The sequence below is a fragment of the Lithobates pipiens genome, unplaced genomic scaffold, assembly GCF_037356315.1.
Source record: "Lithobates pipiens isolate NorthernLeopardFrog02 unplaced genomic scaffold, aLitPip1_a1.2 Scaffold_19, whole genome shotgun sequence".
NCBI classification, from domain to species: Eukaryota; Metazoa; Chordata; class Amphibia; order Anura; family Ranidae; genus Lithobates; species Lithobates pipiens.
This window is the reverse complement of record NW_027507764.1, coordinates 575,692-596,321: the sequence shown is the minus strand read 5'-3', so window position 1 is coordinate 596,321 and position 20,630 is coordinate 575,692. Positions and strand designations below refer to the sequence as shown.

The window sequence follows — 20,630 nt, the reverse complement described above, 5'->3', positions numbered from 1 at the left end:
GTTATCCGGGTGCAGGTAAGGTGGGGGGGTGTCGGGGCTGGGGGGACAGAAGCCGAACCCCTGATGGCGAAAGCGCTGGAAACAAGGGTACGGCAGGAAGGCCTGGGGGGTCTGTTGTTGGGGTTGAAGGAGCTGGTTCAGCGGTTTGAGCATGGGGCCGCTGGTGGACCGGCACAAGCTTGGCTGCAGGCGCCTGGACCTATAGCAGTCCAGGCTGGGGGGTTGGCCGGGGTGCTCCTGCACCTAGGGTTGAGGGGGGCACAGCCGCGGAGACACCGGCGTTGCCGGCGGGCAGCTCGTCCGACGGGGGGAGTAGCAATCCTGCGGAGAAGAGTGCGTACTCTGTGCGGTTGGCGGACGCGGCGAGCAGCGAAGTGTATGTCTGCTTCGAGGGCCCGTTAGCCGCGCTTCTCAAGCCGGAAGTGAAGGAGAGGATATGGAAAGGTGAGTACGTCGAAATCTTCACCTTGTTGCCACTAGAGAACTTCAACCTGGACAGGTTGAAGCCCGAGAAGCGGAAGAAAGAGGATGAGGAGAAGCAGAGATATAGGTTGATTCCGCGTACCTTTGCCAATTGGCTTCAGGCATTTGCGATAATGGCAAGCGTCGTAGGAGAGAAGACGCCGGAGCACTGTTCGGCGCTCTTCGTGTACTTGGAAGCCATCAGTGTAGCGCACAGGACGTACGGAGGGACGGCGTGGCTCCGTTACGACAAACAATTTAGGCAGAGAATGGCAGTCCGACCGTCTCTTCGCTGGGATCATAAGGACATCAGCCTATGGATGAAGCTCATGACGGCGGCGCGCGCCCCCAACCAGTTTTTTCAGCCGGGGGTCGGAGGTTCCATAACCTCAGGACAGCCGACCGAAAAACGTTGGGGTTTCTGTTGGCAGTTTAATGAGGGGACGTGTAAGTTTGGGGCTACCTGCCGATTCAAACACACGTGTTCTGGCTGCGGGGGATCTCACGCGCTTGCCAAATGCTTTAAAAAAGGAAAAGGGCGTCCCGGAGATCCTGCGCACAAGAGGGACGACTCCGGTGCGGGTGGAAAGGATGTTGCCTTTCCTTAATAGATACTCCGACCAGGTGGGAGCTTGTTTGTTGGAGGATGTGTTTAGGTTTGGTTTTAAGATCCCTTGTTCGCTGACCTCAGTGCCCCCTCTGGCAAAAAATTTGAAATCCGCGCTGCAGTATTCAGCAGTTGTTTCTGAAAAATTGGGAAAGGAGGTGGCATTTGGTCGAATGGCCGGCCCTTTCCGGGAGGCGCCTTTTCCGGGACCTGGTGGTTTCCCCGCTGGGGGTGGTTCCTAAGAAGGAGCCTAATAAGTTCAGATTGATACATCACCTGTCCTTCCCGAAAGGGGGTTCTGTCAACGATGCCATTGCTCCGGAGGAGTGTGCGGTGATGTACACTTCCTTTGACGCGGCCGTTGCATGGACCGGTGCCTTCCGATGGGATGTTCGATTTTGCATGCCTTCTTTGAGCAGTTCAGTTTCTTCTTGGAGTGGGCCGTCTGCGATGTGTCGGGCATCAACTCAGTCATCCATTATCTGGACGACTTCCTATGTGTGGGGCCGGCAGGGACCAATGTTTGTGCAGTTCTTTTGGGTACGCTTCAACATCTTGCGGAGCGATTCAAAGTCCCGTTGGCCCCCGGAAAAACGGAGGGTCCTACGGATTGTATCACATTCTTAAGGATCGTGATCGATTCCGGGAAGATGGAGTGCAGGTTGCCGCGGGACAAGCTGACGAGGCTTCAGTAGGAAATACGCGGGACGGTTGGATTGCGTAAGTTGCAACTACGTCAGTTGCAATCGTTACTAGGGAAGCTGAACTTCGCTTGCCGGATTATGCCGATGGGGCGGGTATTTTGCTGCCGGCTGGCGGCCGCTACGGTGGGCATTTGTGTTCTGACCCATTTTGTGACACTCAATCGGGACCTCAGGGATGACCTGAAGGTGTGGCAGGGGTTCTTGGAGTCCTTTAACGGACGGGCCCTTTGGATGTCCGGGCCCATCAGTAACTGTGACCTGGAGCTCTTCACAGATGCGGCTGGGTCCACGGGTTTCGGGGCCTTCTTTAAAGGCCAATGGTGCGCGGCTGAGATTTGGGGGGAGTCTTTCCGTAACATGAAGGTGAGGTTTAACTGCGACAACCTGGGCGTGGTGCAAGTGGTCAATCGGCTGATGGCGGCCTCTGGGCCAGTTGTCAAGCTTTTGCGGCATCTAGTGCTGTGGTGTTTGCAGGTAAATTCTTTTCTCTATGCTGTGCATTTACCGGGGGTGGACAACACGGTTGCTGAGGCTCTGTCTAGTTTTCAGTGGGACAGATTTCGGGGACTGGTACCGGAGGCAGAGCGTTGCGGGATCGAATGCCCCAAGGGCTTGTGGAGCATAGCGCTGGAATAGTGGCTCAATGGATCAGGCAATCTGTGAGTAAGGCTACATGGGGCGCCTACTCGAGGGTTTGGCAGGATTGGTCGGCTTGCCTGGAAGCAATCGGCATGGCCCCGGGAGATGTGGGCATGGCTCAGGCAGTGTTTTATTATCTTAGTGGGGCTATGGAAAAGGAGGTGTCGGCGGCTTCAATTGATCGCAAACTGGTTGGCGTTTTTATTCAAATGGCAGGGGCAGCGGGACCATACCAAGGAATTCTGGTTGAGACAATCGGTTAAGGGATACCGGAGGGCGCACAAGAGGAGGGACGGGAGACGTCCTGTCTCTTTTGACCTGCTTCGGGGTTTGTGCCGGGCAGTGGGGAAGGTCTGTAGTTCGGCTTACGAAATGGCGCTGTTCCGGGTGGCATTCACTCTGGCCTTCTTTGGGGCATTCAGGATCAGTAAGCTGGTCAGCCCATCGAAACGGGCGGCAGGGGGGTTGGCAAGGGAGGATGTGGAGATCGACCGGAACTTGGTTAGAATCCGGGTCCGGCGGTCCAAGACTGATCAAACGGGCAGGGGGTTACAGGTGGAGGTGGCTAGGATCGGGAAATCCGACATCTGCCCGGTAAGGGCGGTGGGAAGATTTTTGAACATGCGACCGCGGCCCCATTTTTATTACACTTGGATGGCTCCTATCTTTCCAAGTTTCAGTTTATTGCTGTTTTTCGAAAATGTGTGGTGGAAGCGGGTTTTGACCCGAGGAACTTTTCATCTCACTCCTTTGGGCGGCTATGGAAGCATCCAGGGCGGGTTTGAGTGCTGAAGCTGTAGGGAGACTTGGGCGGTGGGATTCGGACAGGTTTAAATTATATGTCCGCCCGCAATGGTTAGCGTAAAGAGGGGAGTGGTACGTCTGTAGTTTGGGGGGGGGGGGGTATGTGGGGTAATTTTAGTTGGTTGCGGTATGTTAATCCGTTTTTTATCTGCAGGTCATGAAGTGGGCCTGGTGTGGATCCTGGGCCATTCTTACGTTTTTTGGGGTGCGAAGAGAGATGACATTCGGCCGAACGGCAGACAACTTCGCATACCCAGGCAGGAGGCACAGGTTTGCTGGATCGGGGTCCCTGGCATGAGATGGAACAGAGTGCTGGGCGAAGTTCACAGGTTTTCTCGCCTAGACAGGCCTCCAGACGTGTTGCTCTTGCATGTGGGGGGAAATGACACGGGGGTCAGGTCCATGCGAGATCTCATTAGGGATATTGAATGCGACTTCCTGCGTTTGAAATCTGCATATCCTAACATGGTTCTGGTCTGGTCCGATATGGTGGGCAGGATGTCATGGAGATGGGCTCTATCGGATAAGAAGGTGGACCGGGCGAGGGTGAGGGTGAATAAAGAGGTCAGCAGATTCTTCATTAGAAACGGGGGCCTTGCAGAGAGTTGGAAATAGACACCTGGCGGTATTTGAGGAGCGATGGTGTTCACTTGAATGAAGTGGGGACGGATCTGTGGGCGTTGGGCATGCAGGAGGGCATTCAGCGAGGGCTGCGCGCATGTGGAGGTGCCTGTAAGGGTAAGGTTTTACCCCCTTTCAGGCTGTGGCAGCGCTTGGGGCTTTTGAGTAGGAAAGGGGAGGTTACAGGTAGAAAAGACTGTTGTACCCATCCATGGGATGGGGGTGGTTAATGTACTTTCAGGTTACGAGGGGTTAACCTGGAAGGGTTAAAAAAGGGGTAAGTCACTGCAATGGTTTGGTTATAGCCTCCGAGACAGGGGATTCCGTCTGGAGGTCAAGAGGTCAAAAAGTGGGAAGTCGTTCGCAGTGACCAGTATGTTGTTATGCCGGTACCCATGACCCGTTTAAAAGCTGGGAATGTTTACAATTTAAAGTTATTTTTGGTATTTTTTATTAAAGTATATATTTTGTTAATAAATTAAGGCCGGTTGGCCATTTACTCCATACCTTGTCCGTGGTTTGTTAAAGGTGGGGATCGGGTTTGGAGGGGGTGCCTGTCATGGGTGGAAGGTTATGGATATGCATTTCAATGGGGCTTAAGTCCAACAAATGTCATGTTCAGAGATGTTACCAAGACCATCATGGTGGTTTGGTTGGATCCCATCGCCAGAACATTGGCTGACCTGCTGAGCCCTAATATTGGAGGTATCACAAAGTCTCCTGTAGATTTTTCTGGATGTTCTGGTGGATCAGGTGAGTTGTGTTATTCTGAGCAGATGCTCCTCAGTCTTACCATCCAGGCTGAGGGTCTTGTTTTGCTTGTAGATGTACTGTAGAAAGTATTCCCGAGGGGGCAGAAGCGTTACACAGGTCCCCTCTAGAACCGTGCTGAGGACAGCCTCCATGATTTCTGTGGTCACATGATTGGGGTCAGAGGTCATGTTCAGGATGTCATTAGCATTAAGGCAGGATTCAGGCTGAAAAAGAAAATAAAGATTGTGTGAAATGGGGTCAATTTGGTCTGTCAGCTACGTCATCCAATATTTCGATTTTGTCATTTCCAGAATGCGACCTGCAGTAACCAATCCCAATTCACCCTTCTTCACCCCGGTCCGTGCAACATGAGTTTTGATTGGCCAGTCGCTGAATGGACTGGAGTGAACTGGGTGCCACCGGTGGTGATGACCGGCGAATGTCATGTCAGTCTATACATCCTATTCATGTCGCCCAGTTTGTGTAGTGGCATAAAGGCCAATAAGGAGGTACCAAAGGCATTAATCACAACAACCAATCATAACTCAGTCTACTAAAGCCACATCAAAGGAAGATCAAATGTGATTGGTTACCAGAGGAGAGGAAGGCATGCACTAGGCCCTCCTTTCTCATCAGCAACTGTTGTATCCTTGTGCAGTTGATGATAACACCACCCCCACCCAATGCAACTCCACCCCCACCCCCACTCCAGGTCTACTGGTAAACTTGGCCAAACTCCTGCCAATCACCTTTAAGATCCTCCCACCCACCCATGCTCTGACCATTATACACTCCACCTATTGGAGAGTTTCTATAAAATTCCACCCATCTCACCAATATATATCCTGCCCACTTGTAAAGAATAAGACCCTCTCTGTTCTCCTAGGGTAAGAGGCCTTACCTTGTCCTCAGCCTTATAGTGAGGCAGTATAGATGCCAATATACGTAGGGTCACTTCCTCTGCCCGTCCTTCCATATTTACGACATTGGTCACCCATTTCCCTTGATTGCGACAGACGTCTTCTGGTTCTGCAACATAATTCAACAATCCTCCAGATACTGCAGAGAATCCCTGAGCATCCAATCTTGATTCCGAGGACCGATTGGCAGCAGAGAAGAGGATTTCTGGTGTCAGACACTGTATGGAGAGACAGGAGAGAATACAATATCAATGTGCCCTCCATACTAAAGGCATTCCACACTGAAAGAGACAGATCCTTACTGAGTGAGACAACCTGTGCTGAGAGACACTCACACCCTGCACCAAGATAGAGAGAAAGGACCAAATGCATTGGGTATGTTAGTGCTGAGTACTTGGGGGGCCATAGCAGGAAGTGGGCCTTATCCTCCAGGGCCACATGGTCACAAGACTGGCACATTCTGCACTTCCTGGCTTTGTAGGTTTGCCTGGGTTGCCCTGATTTCCAGGACAGTCTGTAGAGGCTCAGGATATGTTTTCGGCATACCTCCCAACCGTCCCTGATTCGCCAGGACCGTCCCGGGACTACAAGTTAATCCTGGTGTCCTGCAAATTCGGGCTGAATCCTGCAGCGGAGCCCAGTGTGGGATCAAATTCCAGTACTGGACTCCACTGGTCAGTGTGCACCGTGCTGCATCTGAGACTGGCTTAGTGCCCAGGCAGCACAGCCCCCCCCCCCACCTCCCCGTCTGCTCATCTGCCTGCCCCCTCTACAGAATGGAATAAGAGCGGAGGCTAGATTGGCTCCACCTTCTCCATGTCCGCCCACAAATCCTGGTGTGCAGCCAATCCTGTGGCTGTGAAGGGGTTGTGTGCACGGGATGTCACTGCCTGAGGCTCTAGAGAACAGCCAGCCTCGGGTGAGTTAACTCGGCCCTCTCTTCCATGTGCCATAGTGACCCTTCCTGCCTTCCATGTCCCATAATGATTCTTCCTTCCATGTGCCATAGTGATCCTTCCTGCCTTCCATGTCCCATAATGATTCTTCCTTTCATGTGCCATAGTGATCCTTCTATGTGCCATAGTGATCTTTCCTGCCTTCTATGTACTATAGTGATCCTTCCTGCCTTCTATGCACCACAGTGATGTATCCTTCCTGCCTTCCATGTGCCATAGTGATCCTTCCTGCCTTCCATGTGTCTTGTGATCCTTCCTGCCTTCCATGTGCCATAGTGATCCTTCCTGCCTTCCATGTGCTATAGTGATCCTTCCTTCCTTCCATGTGCCATTGTGATCCTTCCTTCCTTCCATGTGCTATAGTGATCCTTCCTGCCTTCCATGTGCTATAGTGATCCTTCCTTCCTTCCATGTGCCATTGTGATCCTTCCTTCCTTCCATGTGCTATAGTGATCCTTCCTGCCTTCCATGTGCTATAGTGATCCTTCCTGCCTTCCATGTGCCATAGTTATCCTTCCTGCCTTCCATGTACCATAGTGATCCTTCCTGCCTTCCATGTACCATAGTGATCCTTCCTGCCTTCCATGTGCTATAGTGATCCTTCCTGCCTTCCATGTGCCATAGTGATCCTTCCTGCCTTCCATGTGCTATAGTGATCCTTGCTGCTTTCCATGTACCATAGTGATCCTTCCTGCCTTCCATGTGTCATAGTGATCCTTCTTTCTTGCCCTGTATGTATCATAGGGATCCCTCCTTCCATTTTTCAATATACCACAGTGATCCTTCCTTCCATATAACAGTGATCCTTCCCTCTCTCCAATCTCTTTCCCTAAGGGTTGGTTCCCCCTGGAGACTCCAGTTTGTGGCAGAGCAATCATTATGGGAACAAGGAAGCCCAGGTTTTGTTTAACTACAGCCCTTAAGCCCCTCCCACTATCATGTTTGGCTGCACCTGGTTTTGCTGTGTCACCAACTCCCTGAAATGTCCCGCATTCTCAAGTTCAAAACTTGTGAGGTGTGCTTTGGGGTTTGGTAACATTTCCAGGTACGGGGCCAAATTGTAGTCTCTTTAACCACTTAACCCCCGGACCATTTGGCTGGCCAAAGACCAGAGCACTTTTTGCGATTCGGCACTGCGTCGCTTTAACTGACAATTGCGCGGTTGTGTGACGTGGCTCCCATATAAAATTGACGTCCATTTCTCCCCACAAATAGAGATTTCTTTTGGTGGTATTTGATCACCTCTGCGTTTTTTATTTTTTGCTCTATAAACAAAAAAAGAGCGCCAATTTTTTTAAAAACGCTATATTTTTTACCTTTTGCTATAATAAATATCCCCCAAAAATATAAAAAAACATTATTTTCCTCAGTTTAGGCCGATACGTATTCTTCTACATATTTTTGGTAAAACAAAAATCGCAATAAGTGTATATTGATTGGTTTGCGCAAAAGTTATAGCGTTTACAAAATAGGGGATATTTTATGGCATTTTTATTATTTTTTTTTATTATTAGTAATGTAAGTGGTTTGTATCGTGACTGCGACATTATGGCGGACACATCGGACACTTTTGGCGCAATTTTGGGACCATTCACATTTATACAGCGATCAGTGCAATTAAAAATGCATTGATTACTGTGTAAATGTGACTGGCAGAGAAAAAGAGGTTAACCACTAGGTGGCACTGTAGGGGTTAAGTGTGTCCTAGGGAGTGATTCTAACTGCGGGGTGGGGGGGGAGGGGCTGTGTGTGACACGTCACTGATCACTGCCCCTGAATACAGGGAAATGTGATCAGTGTCCTGTCACTAGGCAAAACGGGGAAATGCCAATGTAAACAAGCGATCGGCGGTATGCCCACGGACATCGACCCACGATCGCGCTAATGGAGCTCCTCTTAAAGGACCATGTCATGTACATTAATCTGCCTGTACGTGCCTTTCTGCCGCAGTATATCTGCGTGAGGCGGTCAGCTGAATGTCATCCCCCCATTCACTGACATATTTCGTTTTTTTGCTAATTTTTAGCTAATATTGGGATTACCAGATGATCGCATGGTTTCTAGGAAATTTTAGGCTGCATTTTTGTAGTATTCAGAGTAAATGGATCACTTATAAATCCTAGCAGCAACGCATTTTGTTATACTGTATATATTTGTGTTTCTTCACATAGGTGTGCGCAGGGGTATCTGCTTTTTGACTTTCTCCTAATGTAACCTGTAAGCTGCCCCAAGTTACCCGCACAGGTGAAGTCTCTTTGGGAAAAGTCAATGCATGGCAATGCTCGAAAAGAGAAGACCACGTTCCTGGGGTCTTCTGGCAAATCGGCGTTCAACAGCAGACCACAGGTCCCAGCAGGTCTCTAGTTGTATATGTTCCCCATGCATTCCTCCAAGCATTCCCCAGAGCTCCTTAGGATCCAGAGCAATTCTATAGTACACGGGGTGGAGGCTGGACCCCAGTGAAAGCCCGCAAACACACTGGGGAAAGGTGGCAAAACATTAACCCTTTACCCCTGACCTGGGCAGCTGGCGGCTAACTACATATGCAGCAGGCTACCTGCCTACAGATGGATATAGTGCTGATGAGTTGTTTGGAGTGTTGGGTGAATGGGGTGCTGATGGGGTGTTCGGTAGAATGGGGTACTGATGGGTTGTTTGGAGTGTTGGATGGATAGAGTGCTGATGGGTTGTTGGGAGTGTTGGGTGAATGGGGTGCTGATGGGGTGTTTGGAGTGTTGGGTCAACAGGGTGATGATGGGGTTTTGTGTGGAATGGGATGCTGATGGGTTGTTTGGAGTGTTGGGTGAATTGAGTGCTGATGGGGTGTTGGGAGTGTTGGGTGAATTGGGTGCTGCTGGGGTGTTGGGAGTGTTGGGTGAATTGGGTGCTGCTGGGGTGTTCAGTAGAATGGGGTACTGATGGGGTGTTTGGAGTGGTGGAGGGATAGAGTGCTGATGGGTTGTTGGGAGTGTTGGGTGAATGGGGTGCTGCTGGGGTGTTCGGTAGAATGGGGTACTGATGGGTTATTTGGAGTGTTGGGTGAATTGAGTGCTGATGGGGTGTTGGGAGTGTTGGGTGAATTGGGTGCTGCTGGGGTGTTGGGAGTGTTGGGTGAATTGGGTGCTGCTGGGGTGTTCAGTAGAATGGGGTACTGATGGGGTGTTTGGAGTGGTGGAGGGATAGAGTGCTGATGGGTTGTTGGGAGTGTTGGGTGAATGGGGTGCTGATGGGGTGTTCGGTAGAATGGGGTACTGATGGGGTGTTTGGAGTGTTGGGTGAACGGGTGGTGATGGGGTGTTCAGTGGAATGGGATGCTGTGCGGTTGGTTTGTTAGAGGGAACATGGTTTTCCCTGGACCTCGTTGCTCAGTTGGGCTATTTGGTGGAATGAATTGGAAGTAAATGCGCCCATAATGATAGAGCCATCTTCTGTACTGCAGACAGGAATCTGTGCAGCTCAGCCTGACAAGCACTGCTGAAGTTGCTCGGTGTATGTAATATTGTAATGATAAAAATGAATATTTATTTTCACATCAGACTATAAGCTTGAACTGCACTGAAGCCAGGAATAGAATTTACATAGTTAACAGTTTCTCTACTACAGACAGAGATAAGCAATTAGCAGTTTCTCCAACCAATCATTGATATATCAAGCTCTGGAGCAGTGCACTAAGGAGCAGCTGCCAAGTCATTTATCTGAGCTGGTATATGAGCAGCTCCCCTCTGAGATGGAACATCAGCCATCATACTGACCATCACACTGACCATCACACTGACCACCACACTGACCACCACACTGACCATCACACTGACCACCACACTGACCATCACACTGACCACCACACTGACCATCACACTGACCATCACACTGACCACCACACTGACCACCACACTGACCATCACACTGACCACCACACTGACCATCACACTGACCACCACACTGACCACCACACTGACCATCACACTGACCATCACACTGACCATCACACTGACCACCACACTGACCAACACACTGACCAACACACTGACCACCACACTGACCAACACACTGACCACCACACTGACCACCACACTGACCAACACACTGACCACCACACTGACCACCACACTGACCAACACACTGACCATCACACTGACCATCACACTGACCATCACACTGACCATCACACTGACCACCACACTGACCACCACACTGACCATCATACTGACCACCACACTGACCAACACACTGACCATCATATGAACCATCAAATTCAACATGTGATGACCACAAGAACCTGAGGAGGATTGGACTCGCTGAGTCCACTATTGCTGTGACCTTTCATCATCTCTGAATGTTAGTTTTCTTTCTTTCTATTATTCACGTGTTATATATTGTGAAGATGTGACCCCGTGTCACAGGTGCATATAAGCAGATATACGTCTGATTTTGGCAGGAATACAGATTACACACCTGTGTGCCGGGTTCATAATCCCCCCAGGAATAGAGGTCGGGGCTCAGACTTGGAGACAGTTCCACCCAGCAGACAGGAAGTCTGGCCTAGGAGGTCGGGAGGGTTCCAGTAGGAGACGGCTCCAGGAGAAAGAGACAGGAGGTCTCGGAGTCTAAGGCTCGATTCTCATCTATGGACGTTGCTTTACAGCGTTTCTGCAGTGCGTTTTGAGGTGCTTGCCGCATTTTTGGAAATGCGTTTTTACAGTGATTTTGCTGATGAGCACAAGGGCCTCCTTCCGACAACCCTGGCCGTTGGTTGTCGGGGTCTGCGGGCGGGGTGCTTATCGGAATCCGGGAGCCCCCTTTAATAAGGGGCCCCCAGATCCCAGCCCCCCACCCTATATGAATGAGTATGGGGTACATCGTACCCCTACCCATTCACCTGGAAAAAAAGTAGTGTAGTGTTAAAAAATACAGTAGACAGTTTTTGACAAGTCTTTTATTAAAAATCTTCTTCGCCGTGTCTTCCTCCATCTTCTCCCGCATCTTCATCCTCCGGTCTTCTTCTTCTTCCGCTCTTCTGTCTCCGGTGTTCTTCATCCTCTGCCGCCGCCGCTGCTGCTGCTCCCGCCGATGATCCTCCTCCGATGATGCATCCCGCTGCTCTGTCGGCGCTGATGTCCTGCATTCCTTAAATAACAAGGGGGCATGGCAATCGGATTACGTCACCCAGAGACCACGCCCCATGTGACGTCACACAGACCCATCAAGCCCTGGGCGGTGACGTCCGTCGTGTGACGTAATCCAATTGCCACGCCCCCTCATTATTTACGGAATGCAGGACATTGGCGCCGACAGATCAGCGAGACGCAGCTTCGGAGGAGGACCGTCGGCGGGAGCAGCAACAGCGGTGGGTGGGAGAGCAAGAGGAACACCAGAGACAGAAGAGCCGAAGAAGAAGACCGGAGGATGAAGATGGAGGAAGACACAGTGAACAAGATTTTTAATAAAAGACTTGTCAAAAACTGTCTACTGTATTTTTTTTTAACACTACACTACACTACTTTTTTTTTCCAGGTGAATGGGTAGGGGTACGATGTACCCCATACTCATTCACATAGGGTGGGGGGCCGGGATCTGGGGGCCCCCTTATTAAAGGGGGCTTCCAGATTCTGATAAGTCCCCCACCCGCAGACCCCGACAACCAACGGCCAGGGTTGTCGGGAAGAGGATGGGGACAAAGTGCTTTGGGGTGGGGGACCCAGAGACCCCCCTGTCCCAAAGCACCCATCCCCCTATGTTGAGGGTATGCATCCTGGTATGGTTCAGGAGGGGGGGGGGCGCTCACTCGTCCCCTTCCTTTTTTAATTTTGGCGTAGGGGTCCTCTCTGAATCCATACTAGACCCAAGGGCCTGGTATTTATTTTATTTATTTTTTAGCCGCCATTTTTTAGTTTTTTTTGCATTCAGCGGGAAGTCAGCTGACAGCTGATGACTCATTGGTTACTAAGGACATGGCATCTGGCATCCCGGCCTTCTCCTTAGCAACCAGCTATATACAGTGTAAAAAAAAAAAAGAAATAAAAAAAACGCAAATCGCTGTAAAATCGGGGGAAAAAGGCGGTACTTGCATTTTGGATGCGGGTCCATTGTATTCTGTTACATGCAAAACGCTGCATTTTGCAGGAAAAATGTCCCCCGACCCTTTCCACAGTGGCACAAAAATGCATTGATGTGAACATGTTCCAGAGGAATCATTGTTAAAAAAAAATTTCCTGCATTTGTGCAAAATGCATCAGAAAACGCGTTAGTGCGAATCAAGCCTTAGACTGCAGGTGGCAGATGTGGCCCATGAGCAAAACGGCAGGAAGCTGACAGTGAGTAACCAGGAGGCAATCGTTTGTTTATACAGCGATGGTGGAACCCCCTGCGAGGGAAGATTACTGTTTGTTTGAACCTTTTTCGTTAAATCTTTAAATAAAAGTGGGCCGCCGCGCCCCTAAAACGCAGTGTGGAGTGACGCGTTTCTGGAAAACTGCATTCACCACTTGAACCCAATCACCCCGGATCCTCACAGTTGCTTGAGAAATTGGCATTGGGCACGGATGGCGCTGGTCAAGATCCTCGCATGCCAGAAACCGTGAGTGTCAGAGACTGTGTGTATCGCTGTCGCTGTGTGACGCAAAGTGATGGGTGCTTTGTCTCAGCTGCAAGGAGACAGTACGCAAAAAACATTTTTTTTTGAAGGAACTCTGCATCTGTTGCTGCAAAGATGCATGTTGTTGCCCGTAGCAACAAAATTTGCTACGGGCCGCCGCCAACTTCAGTATGGGAATTAGGATGTGGAGCCTTGCGGCTTCACTTCCCGGTTCCCTACTGCGCGAGTCGCGCTGTGCAATAAGGATGGTCCCCGCTGTCTCTGGGGTCCGTGTGTTTCCCAGCAGGCAGCGGGGGGCCCCGCGGGAAGTGGCGTAATGAATCTGCAGCTATCTATGCCCGGAAGTGGGTGCAAATACCTGTACTATACAGGTATCTGCACCCCCCTCCCCCCTGAAAGGTGCCAACTGTGGCACCGGAGGGTTCCCATGAGCTGAAGTTCCACTTTACGGTGGAGCTCCGCTTTGAGGACCGAATCTCTTTCTGAAATTTGTTGTTTACAAGTTAAAAAACTGTTTTGGTTTTTAATTTTTTGCTAGAAAATTACTTAGAACTCCCAAACATTATACTTTTTTTGTTTTTCCTAACACCTTAGAGAATAAAATGGCGGCCGTTGCAATACTTTCTGTCACACCGTCTTTGCGCAGCGGTCTTACAAGCGCTTTTTTTTTATACACTTTTTTGAATTAAAAAAATAAGACAACAGTAAAGTTAGCCTAATTGTTTTTTTTATATTGCGAAAGATAATGTTACGGCGAGTAAATTGATACCCAACATGTCGCGCTTTAAAATTGCGCCCCCCCCCCCCCCCCACTCGTGGAAGGGCGACAAACTTTTACCCTTAAAAATCTCCCTAGGCGACGTTTACAAAATTCTACAAGTTGCATGTTTTGAGTTACGGAGGTGGTCTGGGGCTAGAATTATCGCTCTCGCTCTACCGATCGCGGCAACACCTCGCATGTGCGGTTTGAACACCGTTTTCACAAGCGGGCGCTGCTCACGTATGCGTTCGCTTCTGCACGCAGGGTACAGACGCAATTGCCTCCGGTAAGCAGCGGAGGACACCGGATCACGGCGGGGGGAAGGGGGGGCCTCTCCCGCCACCGATAAAAGTGATCTTGCGTCGACTCCGCAATCTTATTCTATCTTAAACCGATCCGCCCGCTGAAAAGGGGGATACCGGGGGGGGGGGGGGGTTATGGCAGCTAGCTATCATCCTTCAAAGTACCGAGTAGTGGGCGGTGTGGCCGCTGTGCCAGGAGAGGTGTCCGCAGAACAGCCTATAGGCCAAGCTGCACGGGTTGTCCTCTCATGCGAGTGTAAACGCACAGCGGAAATGGCGTCCACAATGGAGAAAATGTGTATTTTGTGACAGGCATGCTTCATGAAATGTTAGCATCATGGAGTGTACAGGCAGTATATATATATATATATCTATCCTGCCGTCCCCCTCCTGTGTCTGGAGACCCGGTACCACGGGGGTTACGGCTGGTTGGAGCCGGATATTGCAGGCTGTACTGTGCAGAAATCGCAAATGGTGGAATGGTTTAACCGCTTCAACCTCCGAAAACCATTTTGCTGGCCAAAGGACCGGAGCACTTTTTGCGATCCGGCGCTGCGCCGCTTTAACTGACAATGGCGCGGCCCCGCGACTCCCAAAACAAAATTGACCTCCTTTTTTTTTTTTTCATCACCTCTGCGTTTTATTTTTTATTTTTTGTGCTATAAATAAAAAAAAAGGGGCGGCAATTTTGGAAAAAATATCCCCCAAAAAATATAGAAAAAACGTATTTTTTTTTTCCCCCCCTCGGTTTAGGCCGATACGTATTCTTCTACATATTTTTGGTAAAAAAGAAAAAAAAATTGCAAAAAGCGTTCATTGATTGGTTTGAGCAAAAGTTGCAGCGTCTACAAAATAGGGGATAGATTTATGGCATTTGTATCGATATATTTTTGTAGTAATGGCGGCAACCTGCAATTTTTGCAGTGACTGCGACATTATGGCGGATGGATGGGACAATTTTGACACATTTTTTGGGACCATTGGCATTAATACAGCGATCGATGCTAAAAAAAATTGCATTGATTCCTGTGTAAATGACACCGGCAGTGAATGGGGTTAACCACTAGGTGACGCTGTAGGGGTTAAGTGTGTCCTAGGGAGTGATTCTAACTGTCTGGGGGGGGGGGAGGGGCTGTGTGTGACACGACACTGATCAGCGCTCCCAATCACAGGGATCTGTGATCAGTGTCCTGTTGCTAGGCAGGACGGGGAGATGCTTGTTTACAACGGCATCTCCCCGTTCTTCCTGCCCGTGAGAAGATCGCGAGGTGTCCCTGCGGGACCCGCAGTCACGTTGCTCCCGGCGGGCGCCGCCTCTTAAAGGGCCAGGTACATTAATCTGCCTGTACGCTCCCTTCTGCCGACGTATATCTGCGTGAGGCGGTCGGGAAGCGGTTAATGCGATGTTTGTTGTTAATGTGGAAAGTTAACTCGCAGTGCGCTGGATTGCGCCATACAAACGTTGTGCGTGACAAGCACTCTGGAGCGCTGTTAGACAAGGCAGATGTAGCGTAAATACCAGCGGTAACAGAGATGGTAAAAACTGGCGTGGAAGAAAGTGTTGTGCTGTTGGAGTGTTGGACAACAGGGGGCGATGTGAAACTGTGGGAAGGTCCCATAGAGCAGGGATATGCAATTAGTGGACCTCCAGCTATTGCAGAACTACAAGTCCCATGAGGCATAGCAGTCGGGGCTCATCCCAGGAATAGAGGTCGGGGCTCTTCCCAGGAATAGAGGTCGGGGCTCATCCCAGGAATAGAGGTCGGGGCTCTTCCCAGGAATAGAGGTCGGGGCTCTTCCCAGGAATAGAGGTCGGGGCTCTTCCCAGGAATAGAGGTCGGGGCTCTTCCCAGGAATAGAGGTCGGGGCTCTTCCCAGGAATAGAGGTCGGGGCTCTTCCCAGGAATAGAGGTCGGGGCTCTTCCCAGGAATAGAGGTCGGGGCTCTTCCCAGGAATAGAGGTCGGGGCTCTTCCCAGGAATAGAGGTCGGGGCTCATCCCAGGAATAGAGGTCGGGGCTCATCCCAGGAATAGAGGTCGGGGCTCTTCCCAGGAATAGAGGTCGGGGCTCTTCCCAGGAATAGAGGTCGGGGCTCTTCCCAGGAATAGAGGTCGGAGCTCATCTCTGGAATAGAGGTCGGGGCTCTTTCCAGGAATAGAGGTCGGGGCTCTTCCCAGAAATAGAGGTCGGGGCTCTTCCCAGGAATAGAGGTCGGGGCTCATCCCAGGAATAGAGGTCGGGGCTCTTCCCAGGAATAGAGGTCGGGGCTCATCCCAGGAATAGAGGTCGGGGCTCATCCCAGGAATAGAGGTCGGGGCTCTTCCCAGGAATAGAGGTCGGGGCTCATCCCAGGAATAGAGGTCGGGGCTCATCCCAGGAATAGAGGTCGGGGCTCTTCCCAGGAATAGAGGTCGGGGGCTCATCCCAGGAATAGAGGTCGGGGCTCTTCCCAGGAATAGAGGTCGGGGCTCTTCCCAGGAATAGAGGTCGGGGCTCTTCCCAGGAATAGAGGTCGGGGCTCATCCCAGGAATAGAGGTCGGGGCTCATCCCAGGAATAGAGGTCGGGGCTCTTCCCAGGAATAGAGGTCGGGGCTCTTCCCAGGAATAGAGGTCGGGGCTCATCCCAGGAATAGAGGTCGGGGCTCTTCCCAGAAATAGAGGTCGGGGCTCATCCCAGGAATAGAGGTCGGGGCTCATCCCAGGAATAGAGGTCGGGGCTCTTCCCAGAAATAGAGGTCGGGGCTCTTCCCAGGAATAGAGGTCGGGGCTCATCCCAGGAATAGAGGTCGGGGCTCTTCCCAGGAATAGAGGTCGGGGCTCATCCCAGGAATAGAGGTCGGGGCTCATCCCAGGAATAGAGGTCGGGGCTCTTCCCAGGAATAGAGGTCGGGGCTCATCCCAGGAATAGAGGTCGGGGCTCATCCCAGGAATAGAGGTCGGGGCTCTTCCCAGGAATAGAGGTCGGGGGCTCATCCCAGGAATAGAGGTCGGGGCTCTTCCCAGGAATAGAGGTCGGGGCTCTTCCCAGGAATAGAGGTCGGGGCTCTTCCCAGGAATAGAGGTCGGGGCTCATCCCAGGAATAGAGGTCGGGGCTCTTCCCAGGAATAGAGGTCGGGGCTCTTCCCAGGAATAGAGGTCGGGGCTCTTCCCAGGAATAGAGGTCGGGGCTCATCCCAGGAATAGAGGTCGGGGCTCATCCCAGGAATAGAGGTCGGGGCTCTTCCCAGGAATAGAGGTCGGGGCTCATCCCTGGAATAGAGGTCGGGGCTCATCCCTGGAATAGAGGTCGGGGCTCATCCCAGGAATAGAGGTCGGGGCTCATCCCAGGAATAGAGGTCGGGGCTCATCCCTGGAATAGAGGTCGGGGCTCATCCCTGGAATAGAGGTCGGGGCTCATCCCTGGAATAGAGGTCGGGGCTCATCCCAGGAATAGAGGTCGGGGCTCATCCCTGGAATAGAGGTCGGGGCTCTTCCCAGGAATAGAGGTCGGGGCTCATCCATGCAATAGAGGTTGGGGCTCTTCCCAGGAATAGAGGTTGGGGCTCTTCCCAGGAATAGAGGTCGGGACTCTTCCCAGGAATAGAGGTCGGGGCTCTTCCCAGGAATAGAGGTCGGGGCTCTTCCCAGGAATAGAGGTCGGGGCTCTTCCCAGAAATAGAGGTCGGGGCTTGTCCTTGGAGACATCTCCGCCTGGCAGACAGGAGGTCTGGCCTGGGAGGTCGGGAGGGTCCCAGTAGGCGACGGCTCCAGGAAAAAGAGACAGGAGGTCTCGGAGTCTTATGCCCTGTGCACGCGATCGGACATTCTGACAACCATGGGATTTTTTCAGACGGATTTTGTCTCAGACTTGTCTTGCATACACACGGGTCACACAAAGTTGGTCGGAAATTCCAAACGCCAAGAATGCGGTGCCCTACAAGACGTATAACGAGCCAAGAAAAATAAAGTTCGATAGCCAGTGCGGCTCTTCTGCTTGATTCTGAGCGTGCGTGAAACGGTGTGCGTCGGAATTGTCTACACACCATCGGAATTTCCAACAACGCATTTTGTTGTCGGGAAAACTTGAGATTCAGATCTCAAATTTGTGTGATGGAAATTCTGATGGAAAATGTCCGATGGAGTCCACACACGGTCGGAATTTCCGACGACAAGGTCCGATCGCACATTTTCCATCGGAAAATCCGACCGTGTGTACGCGGCATAAGGCTGCAGGTGGCAGATGTGGCCCGCGACCAAAACGGCAGGAAGCTGACAGTGAGTAACCAGGAGGCAATCGTTTGTTTATACAGCGATGGTGGAACCCCCTCGAGGGAAGATTACTGTTTGTTTGAACATTTTCGTTACCTTTAAATAAAAGTGGGCCGCCGCGCCCTAAAACGCCGCGTGGAGTGACGCGTTTCTGGAAAACTGCATTCACCACTTGAACCCAATCACCCCGGATCCTCACAGTATTTAGAGGAATAAATTGGAGCTGTGTGGTAACGTTGTTAAGATATAATTACAGTATATCAGGTGTAGTCTGGCTATGCATTACAAATATACGATCGCCCTACTTCCGGCCTTCTGATTTCAGCACATATATTAGATTTCACACTCACCTGGCCAGTCAGTCGGGATCGCCCTGTTCTCAGATTCCATTTCTAGAAATGATTTCCACCCTTCCCACACAGCTCAGTGACCACACAGTCACCGTATAGTCCCCGGAGTCACCGTATAGTCCCCGGGGGTCACCGTATAGTCCCCGGGGGTCACCGTATAGTCCCCGGGGGTCACCCTATAGTCCCCGGGGGTCACCCTATAGTCCCCCGGAGTCACCGTATAGTCCCCGGGGGTCACCATATAGTCCCCCGGAGTCACCGTATAGTCCCCCGGAGTCACCGTATAGTCCCTGGGGGTCACCCTATAGTCCCCCGGAGTCACCGTATAGTCCCCGGGGGTCACCCTATAGTCCCCCGGAGTCACCGTATAGTCCCCGGGGGTCACCATATAGTCCCCCGGAGTCACCGTATAGTCCCCCGGAGTCACCGTATAGTCCCTGGGGGTCACCCTATAGTCCCCCGGAGTCACCGTATAGTCCCCGGGGGTCACCCTATAGTCCCCCGGAGTCACCGTATAGTCCCCCGGAGTCACCGTATAGTCCCCGGGGGTCACCATATAGTCCCCCGGAGTCACCGTATAGTCCCCCGGAGTCACCGTATAGTCCCTGGGGGTCACCCTATAGTCCCCCGGAGTCACCGTATAGTCCCCGGGGGTCACCCTATAGTCCCCCGGAGTCACCGTATAGTCCCCGGGGGTCACCATATAGTCCCCCGGAGTCACCGTATAGTCCCCCGGAGTCACCGTATAGTCCCTGGGGGTCACCCTATAGTCCCCCGGAGTCACCGTATAGTCCCCGGGGGTCACCCTATAGTCCCCCGGAGTCACCGTATAGTCCCCCGGAGTCACCGTATAGTCCCCGGGGGTCACCATATAGTCCCCCGGAGTCACCGTATAGTCCCCCGGAGTCACCGTATAGTCCCTGGGGGTCACCCTATAGTCCCCCGGAGTCACCGTATAGTCCCCGGGGGTCACCCTATAGTCCCCCGGAGTCACCGTATAGTCCCCGGGGGGTCACCATATAGTCCCCCGGAGTCACCGTATAGTCCCCCGGAGTCACCGTATAGTCCCTGGGGGTCACCCTATAGTCCCCCGGAGTCACCGTATAGTCCCCGGGGGTCACCCTATAGTCCCCCGGAGTCACCGTATAGTCCCCCGGAGTCACCGTATAGTCCCCGGGGGTCACCATATAGTCCCCCGGAGTCACCGTATAGTCCCCCGGAGTCACCGTATAGTCCCTGGGGGTCACCCTATAGTCCCCCGGAGTCACCGTATAGTCCCCCGGAGTCACCTTATAGTCCCCGGGGGTCACCGTATAGTCCCCGGGGGTCACCCTATAGTCCCCCGGAGTCACCGTATAGTCCCCCGGAGTCACCTTATAGTCCCCGGGGGTCACCGTATAGTCCCCGGGGGTCACCGCATAGTCCCCTGGAGTTACCATATAGTCCCCTTGTGTCACCGTATAGTCCCCCGGAGTCACCATATAGTCCCCCGGAGTCACCGTATAGTCCCCCGGAGTCACCATATAGTCCCCTGGAGTCACCGTATAGTCCCCCGGAGTCATCGTATAGTCCCCCGGAGTCACCGTATAATCCCCGGAGTCACCGTAAAATCCCCCGGAGTCACCATATAGTTCCCCGGGTCACAGCCTAGTCCCTTAGGATCGCTATATAGTCCCCCTGGAGTCATTGTGTGTATTTATATTCCCCCAGAATCATCATTTACTCCTCTCATAGTCTCTGTACTATGTACCCCCATAGTCACTGAATCCTCCACAGAGGTCACTATATACCCCTATAATCACTATATACTGCCCCCCAGAATCACCCATATACTCCTAAAATCAATTTATACCCCCAAAAGTCACTGTATAACCCCCCACCCCTCAGAATCACCTGATACATAGTTACA

The 20,630-nt window shown here is 51.8% G+C and overlaps 1 protein-coding gene across 1 annotated transcript in view; it reads right to left on the bottom strand.

Moving 5' to 3' along the window:
- SLC39A4 (solute carrier family 39 member 4) overlaps nucleotides 1–20,630 on the bottom strand; it is an 83,341-nt gene that overhangs the window by 48,144 nt on the left and 14,567 nt on the right. Inside the window, exons 2-3 of the mRNA XM_077490461.1 lie at nucleotides 5,492–5,728; nucleotides 4,631–4,814 (exon numbers count right to left, since the gene is read on the bottom strand). Coding sequence (XP_077346587.1) covers nucleotides 4,631–4,814; nucleotides 5,492–5,728 — 421 coding nt within the window. The remainder of the gene's footprint in view (nucleotides 1–4,630; nucleotides 4,815–5,491; nucleotides 5,729–20,630) is intronic.